The sequence below is a fragment of the Eucyclogobius newberryi genome, unplaced genomic scaffold (assembly GCF_026437365.1).
Source record: "Eucyclogobius newberryi isolate DKJ021-1_F unplaced genomic scaffold, fEucNew1.0.hap1 SCAF_6, whole genome shotgun sequence".
NCBI classification, from domain to species: Eukaryota; Metazoa; Chordata; class Actinopteri; order Gobiiformes; family Gobiidae; genus Eucyclogobius; species Eucyclogobius newberryi.
The window spans coordinates 16,948,751-16,956,250 of NW_027316278.1; the positions used below are offsets into that span (position 1 = coordinate 16,948,751).

Sequence of the window (7,500 nt, forward strand, 5' to 3'; positions counted from 1 at the left end):
CAAAGGATACTTCTATATTGAGTAGTGTGTAAACTGAATATGAGGAGGATTAAGTTATTGTGCAATGTAGATCACTGGAGAGAGGGCGTACATCTGAGAGCAGCAGCAACAGCAGCAGCAGCAGCAGCAGCAGCAGCAGCAGCAGCAGCAGCAGCAGCAGCAGCAGTACAGATGAGGGTCAGGAGCACAAAGATGTCCACTCTGAGCCGGTTCATCAGCGTAACTGGGGAAGACACAGGAAAAAAGATGTAGCAGAATAATAGAGACATTATGCAAAAGTTCTACTTTTTGATTTTTTTTCTTTCTCATGATAAATGTAAAAAAAAAAAGTATAACATAAAAAAAAAAAATATTTGATGAATAATAAAAACAAAAAAAAAGAAGGAAAGTCTCCACATGACCTGTTTTGTTGGCCTCCGGGGTATCCTTGGTACCGTACGCCTCATTCCAGAGCCGAAGAAATCAAAATCCATTTACTCAGTAGACAACCTACAGAAGAAAACATTTCACCTGTTTTACTGTAATGCGTATGATTTATTCCATTCCATTCCAACAATAACCATATTGCCATTTTTTTTTAATTTGCCTCCACATTAATAATATAATGTTAATATCAGCAAGGACTACAGCCTATAAAACGAATTAATATAATCTAATCTAACAGAACTTGCTAAACAGAACTACAGATTATAGAAGTGTAAAGGTTTCCTGTGGGACCATCTGAAAGGTGGGGCCTATAGAGCGAAATGTGGATATCATCAATGCTGTTTTGGAAAATGACAAAGAAGAAGCAACATTTTAATATCGAGTAAATCGAATATAGTACAAATGCAACAAAAATGATTATTGAAAATACAATTTAAAACTTTATGTGATTCATTTTACAGACATACTTTATCTGATAATCATAATGTCATAATCATAATATGTTATATGTTTTAACACATTTCTGTTTATCGTCTGAATCTCTTGGGATATTCCAAAAACATATTGAGATATTAATTGTTGTCCAAAATGCAATTGATATAATCAAAACCTGAACATGTTACCTCTTCAAGCAGAATGAGATATAGGTTTGAGATCCATATTTATCCATATTTACCTGTCCTGCTGCTGGGTCAGAAACAGCGTCGTCGTCATCGAAAGATGTTTTCTTTGACGATGAAAAATCTGCCGTTTTACGAATCCGAGTTCCGAGTTATTAAAAAAAATCCATGGACGTCCAGGCAAAGGTAAGTGCGTTTGAACACCGTCTTTTAAGTACGTCGACCCGAGACCCGCAGCAGTGGGAGAGAGTTCCCGACAGCGGCGCAAAAACTGTGATTCTGTCCAAAAGGACGAGGACGAGGTGGAGTCGAAACAAGCCCGCTTTTCTCAAATAATGGAGGGACAGCATTAGACAAAACGCCAGTGTTTCGAGCAGACGCACAAATGGGCGTCTTGGTCTCCAGCTGCTGCCACAGGTTTGCGGTCTTTTGTGCGCGCCCCGTCCACCATCTGTGTTTCCAAGGCAACCTTCTGCCTGCGGGCATCAGGCTCCTGCTTCTCCAATGTCTCCACTCAAACCTTCAAATCTAACACTGGGTCGTGGCCGGTGAAGTTGGGCTTCATGGAACCACTGCAGTTTCATTTGAAGCCGTTTCCTCTTTAAATAAACGTGGGCTTTGATCATCTTTCTGTTTTTTATTGACGCCAAATAGTTAAAATAGGGTTGGTTTAGTTTAAGTAGGCAAATAAAGGTGAACGCATTATAGCTCTGTGTTGAGATGCGTACTTTTTATTTTTGAATGTTGTTTGCAGTTTTGGCAGTGTTTCCTGTATTGTATATTGGAACGTGAACACGTATGGTGAATACATGTGTTTATATAGCAAATGTTGCCTTCAATACATTTAGTTGAGTTTGAATTCCAGCTGTAAGAGATCCGATAACTTGTATCTGTAATGAAAAATACAAACTCATATTGACAAGATCTTAGAAAGATCCTGCCGTATCAGAGGAGATCAAAAATTAGATTTTAAAGTCATTCAGGATTTGGGATGTTTTATGTATACATCAGGGATAAGTATACAGACTTTGGATATTCCCGGATAAAAAGTGGTCCGGATGCAGGGATTTCCCAAATTTCAATACTTCAAAGATCCGTATATTCTTGGATATGCTCCGTATCTTAATAAAAGTATACAATATATATTAGTTAGAAAGGTGAAAGGGCAGGTGAAAGTGTGTAATGTCGATTACATAGGCCTATTGCAAAATAAAATGTGTATTGAAGATGTATGTTTTGTGCAGAAGCTAACTGTAAAAAATATATATATATTAATAATTATATATAGGCATTAATCAGTGTAAATGATATGACTGATCTTACCTCATGTGTCTGGCGCCAAAAAAACGTCCATTACGCCTTTAAGAAGGTTCCAGGGCAGAGCATTGGAGAAGAGTCCTGAAAAAGGTGCCTGTGGCAGGTACTTGTGTGGTTGGTGTTGTGTCAACATGTTGAGACATGCTACTTTTTAAAATCTATTTTTTTTTTTTAAATAAAAAAAAGACTAAAGACTGAAGTCTAAAGAATGAAGTCTAAAGAATAAGATGTACAACTACAGTAGGTGGCGGTGATATCAACCGCTATAAAACACCAAAGAAGAAGAAGATCCATGACGACGCCACGACAGAGACTAGAGCCGAAGCAAAAGGACTCAGACTTCTGAAAACACTCCAACATTACTGTGCAGAACTGCATATTCTCTGTAAATCAGTGAAGTGACAGCCAGTAAGCTTAAAGACTCAATCATTGTGAAGTATTTAACTTGTCATCTGTTGCTCCCGGTGTTGTGCTTTCAGTGCACGCTCATGAATTAAGCCTTCAGTTAGTCATTTTAAAATATTTATTGTATATTTTTTATGGGCATGTCACAAAGGTGTTTGACCACAAACATTTGCTTTTTAGTGAATATTACATTTTTATCAGGCTTCATAAATTAAGAAATATTAAAGTCTAAATATAAAAGCTAATTTATCTTGTACAGAATACTTTTTAAAAACAGGTATTTTCTTGTTCCCAAAAAGACCGGCGATCTACATCCAGTGCTGGACCTGCGAGGTCTGAATGTGCTTTTAAAAATTATGCCATTCCAGATGCTCCACCCGCGGATGTGCTTCAAACTCTCCGGGCCAATGGTTTACGGCCATCGATTTGAAGGACGCATATTTTCACGTGACGATCAATTGCTTTCACTGGAAATTCCTTCATTTCGCATTCCAATGGAGACATTTCCTGTTCAGAGTCCTCCCATTTGGACTATTCCTGTATCCCAGAGTGTTACTCGGTTTGTGGTGGTGGCCTCGTCTCCGCTCCTGGCACAGGGTTTGAATATCCTGCTTTACCTTGACGATTGGTTGGTCGCGATCAGATTATTCACGATACAGGGGTGGTGCTGGATCACATGAGTCGGTTGGGGTTGAGGGTGAACATGGATAAGAGCAATCTGTTTCCCACCCAGGGCACTTTTTTGGGGGATTGCTCTGGACAATACCAGCGTGTTATGGTTCCCTTGGGACTGCTATTGTTACATCCCATGTAGCTGGATCCAGCTTGTTAGACATACAGGCGCCAGAGACTTTATGTATTTCCCCAGTGTTTGCACTCCCTGTCCCAGTGGAGGGACAGACATTGGATGACACAAGGGGTTCCACTGGGTTTTCTCTCCCATCACGGAGAGACGTTGTGTGTAGATGCATACATCCTACACGGGTTGGGGTGCAACCTGGCAGGGTCACGTAGGCCCCATGTTTGGTAGGGGAAGACATTAACATGTTTGAAATAGTTGCTGTGCACTTGGGGATATGTCATTTCCTGCCGGAGCTACGGGCAGACCGGCTCTCGTGCGATCAGACAACACATCTGTAGTTTACCATATAAACCACATGAGGGGGACCAGTTTGGTAAAGCTCACACAGACAACCCGACAGCTTGTCACATGGGCATCAAGCCACTTTACCAGCCTACGGGCAACTTATCTCCCGGAAACACAGAATCAAGTGGTGGACTACCTTTCTCGACACTCTCTTGCCAGGGGAGCGGAGGCTTCGTCCGGAGGTGGTCTCTAGCATCTAGCACCCAAGTGGACCTTATTGCCTCACAAGTACTTCACTGTCGCCCTCCGAGACAACCGCTGTTGTGATTTTGGGTGTTACAAAAATAAATTGAATTGAATTGATGGACAATACCAGCATGTTGGGTCTGGATGCACTGGCTCACGACTAGCCCATATTCTCCTTTACTCATTTCCTCAATTTTCGCTGATTTATCCAACCCTCCTGAGAGTTCTGCAGGATAGCCACAGACTCCTCCTGGTGGCCCCATTCTGGCTAGCGAGGATTTGGTTCCCACTGCTGCACTGCTGTTGCAGCTCGCCAATGAACGTCCCCTCCAGGACAGACCTCTTGTCCCCGGTGCCACGTCATTTTGTCCCGTACACTGAAGGAACTATATTATGATAGATCAATGCGCCTAGACACGCGGAAACGTAGGGACGAACCGCACGCGGCTGCAGGTGAGCGGTAGGTGCGTTTTATGATTGATACGTGGCAGGACTAATCGGCAGTCCACGCCACGAGGATATAAGACTCAGATTTGGGCCAAAAAAATCGTCCATTCAACCTTTAAGTCATTTCTTTAAAAAGTTGAACATTACAGACAGAAGTGCAGAGTTCTAAAACAGAATCTATTCCATAAAAAATAGACAATTTACACACACTGACACAATCTTCTAGTAGTTTTATCATCAAGTAAAGGTGGTATCAGGTATTTTAAATCATTATTATTGCATAATTTATACATTTTGCCCCTTGTATTGTATCAGTATGTAGTATGGTTGCTAGGTTACAGTTATACTGCTTACTTCTGAAATTTCACCAAAATTGTGAAACTGGGGAAAAACAGGTAAAACTGTTAGTAAAAATAATAATGTTCGTTTTCATATAAACTTAAAGCGTGCTCTGTGATGCAATATGTGGGTGTGATTTCGTACGATAAAGACGCTTCCCTTGATTTAACTCTATTAAAGACAATGTGAGCCACAAATGGGTGTTCTGTTTCGGTGGCGGGTGCACTATAGCATGCCAACCAACAGGGGGCACTAATGTTTAAGCCTTTCTTGCTCCGCTCTTCATCAGTTTCCTGTTCAAACCATGATCCGTTTTCATTTGTAAACAAGCCTTTTCCCCTCCAGAACCTTCCACATGAAATGCATAAACCCGGTTCCGTGGGTCTCTCCGGCCTCTGTCAAATCACGGAGCATCTTTTCCTCAGTAACGCCGCCGCCGCCAACGACGTCTCCCTGGTGACCGAGACAAACATCACGTGTGTCGTCACCGTGTCGGAGACGGGCCACAAGAGCACCCTTCCTCCGGGCGTGGAGCATGTCCACATCCCCGTCGCGGACTCTCCCACGTCCCGCTTGAGCCTCTGCTTTGACCGAGTGGCCGATCTGATCGAGCGCCAGGCGGAGCGCGGCGGCCGCACGTTGCTTCACTGTAACGCGGGCGTGAGCCGCTCCGCCGCGCTGTGCCTCGTGTATCTGATGAAGCACCGCGGCGTCAGTCTGCTGGAGGCGCACACGTGGGTGAAGAGATGCCGCCCCATCGCGAGACCCAACCCCGGCTTTTGGAGGCAGCTGATCCAGTACGAGAGTGAGCTCCGTGGGAAGGCCTCTGTCCACATGGTGTCGTCTTCCATGGGGGATATACCAGACATTTATGGGGATGAAGCGAGGAACATGACACCATTGTGATGAACCTGACTTGTGTTTTTAAATAAATGTATCTTGATCGTGATTTCTGTCTGATCAGATTACGACCCCCTCCTGAAGTAGGAACACACACTTCCATGCTAATCATAGGCCTGCATACAAATTACACACACACAAAACTATTCATGTTTATCAAAAATATTTAATTTTGAGATAGTAGCGTAAAGGTCCAACATCACATTTTAAACGTCATTAAAAATTCACTCAGCATCTTGTAAGGCTCATCTGACAGATCAAGTAATCCATACATTGTCACAATACACACAAAAAAAAACCTCCTACTTTATTGGAATAGTGGTACATTTTAGTTCATTAAGTATTTGGCAACAACTCAAAGTGAAGCTAAATCATAGACGGTCTGTGGGTAGTTAGTATAGAGCAAATACAGCCACCGCTAATAGAAACATTACAACATTACAAACATTACTTCAGATATGCTACATCTCCAATTATTCACAACATTTAAATGGCTTATTTAGGGAACAGTGTCAGACCCACTGCTCCGATGTCTGCATTCAAAGGCAGGGCTCCAAACTGAATTTTCCTCCTGAGTCAGGACCTTACAGGTCAGTTATTAAAGATTACCAAAAGAGATAACACTAGTGCAAATCTTGCATGCTTTCTTAAACTTAACTGCATTTCACTAATAAGGCCAGAATGTCATCTGCAGTGCATAGTCATCCAATAAGCATTTCAAATTAAAAACATTTATTTTACACCAGCTTTGCCGAAAAACAAAGTCCATAGTGCACTTGACTTCTAGAGAGCATGGGGCATCAGTGTCCTTGTCACAGCTATAACAAGACATTTCAACACATTAATACATTTATACATATTTTGAAATCAACAATGAATGTGTAAAATTGGCTCACCTGCTGTTCCAGTCTTTGGTATTCTGCAGATGGTTGTCTGCGTGTGGCTCTTGATCTCTTCCCTTCCAACACAAATGCAATGATCTAAAAGACATAAAACATATGATTTTACTCTCTTACATAAAAATGGCATTCAATCCATGGTCAAGGCACCACTATCTGCACATTAGCTTGTTCCGGGACCAAAAGGTGTACATGTCCATATTAATGCAAATTGCTTCAGTGCCCTCTCCTTTCCCTTTTAGTGCTCTCTAGGCTCACGCAGGCCAACATTGTAAATAAGAAATACGTTTTTAATTCTAGTACATAAATACTGAAGACTTGAGAATGACAAGAACAACACTGCAAATGGAAACATGTTAGTGATACAAATGTCACTAACAGGAAACATGACATTACCTTGCGTTTGTTGTGGTAGGTGATGTACAGCACAGCCACAAGCACTGCAGTGGAAACTAGGTATGCAAAGAAGTGGCTGCTTTCTGCTGCATGTTTTACATCAAACCGGTCGGAAACTCTGCTGTTGGTTTCCTTTTTATCTTCCACTTTTCCATCCTTCTCCGGCGATTCAGGGGTTTTCTCCGGCGATTCCTCCGGCGATTCAGGGGTCTTCTCTTCAGCCGTCTTCTCCGGCGATTCAGGGGTCTTCTCTTCAGCCGTCTTCTCCGGCGATTCAGGGGTCTTCTCTTCAGCCGTCTTCTCCGGCGATTCAGGGGTCTTCTCTTCAGCCGTCTTCTCCGGCGATTCAGGGGTCTTCTCTTCAGCCGTCTTCTCCGGCGATTCAGGGGTCTTCTCTTCAGCCGTCTTCTCCGGCGAT

The 7,500-nt window shown here is 42.5% G+C and overlaps 2 protein-coding genes across 2 annotated transcripts in view; one reads left to right on the top strand and one right to left on the bottom strand.

Moving 5' to 3' along the window:
* Positions 1-5,178: 5,178 nt before the first annotated feature.
* On the top strand, positions 5,179-5,806 carry LOC140347034 (dual specificity protein phosphatase 18-like). Its single transcript, XM_072433347.1, has one exon. The coding sequence runs from the start codon at positions 5,248-5,250 to the stop codon at positions 5,791-5,793; it is 546 nt and encodes a 181-aa protein (XP_072289448.1). The 5' UTR covers positions 5,179-5,247; the 3' UTR covers positions 5,794-5,806.
* A 191-nt stretch (positions 5,807-5,997) lies between these two features.
* tgoln2 (trans-golgi network protein 2) overlaps positions 5,998-7,500 on the bottom strand; it is a 2,714-nt gene continuing 1,211 nt past the window's right edge. The window contains exons 2-4 of the mRNA XM_072432940.1: positions 7,083-7,500; positions 6,684-6,767; positions 5,998-6,605 (exon numbers count right to left, since the gene is read on the bottom strand). The exon at positions 7,083-7,500 is cut by the window's right edge and continues 652 nt beyond it. Coding sequence (XP_072289041.1) covers positions 6,600-6,605; positions 6,684-6,767; positions 7,083-7,500 — 508 coding nt within the window. The 3' untranslated portion in view covers positions 5,998-6,599. The remainder of the gene's footprint in view (positions 6,606-6,683; positions 6,768-7,082) is intronic.

What these genes read in the sequence shown, in the direction of transcription:
- LOC140347034 (XM_072433347.1), top strand. Translation starts at nt 5,248, where the DNA reads ATGCATAAACCCGGTTCCGTGGGTCTCTCCGGCCTCTGTCAAATCACG.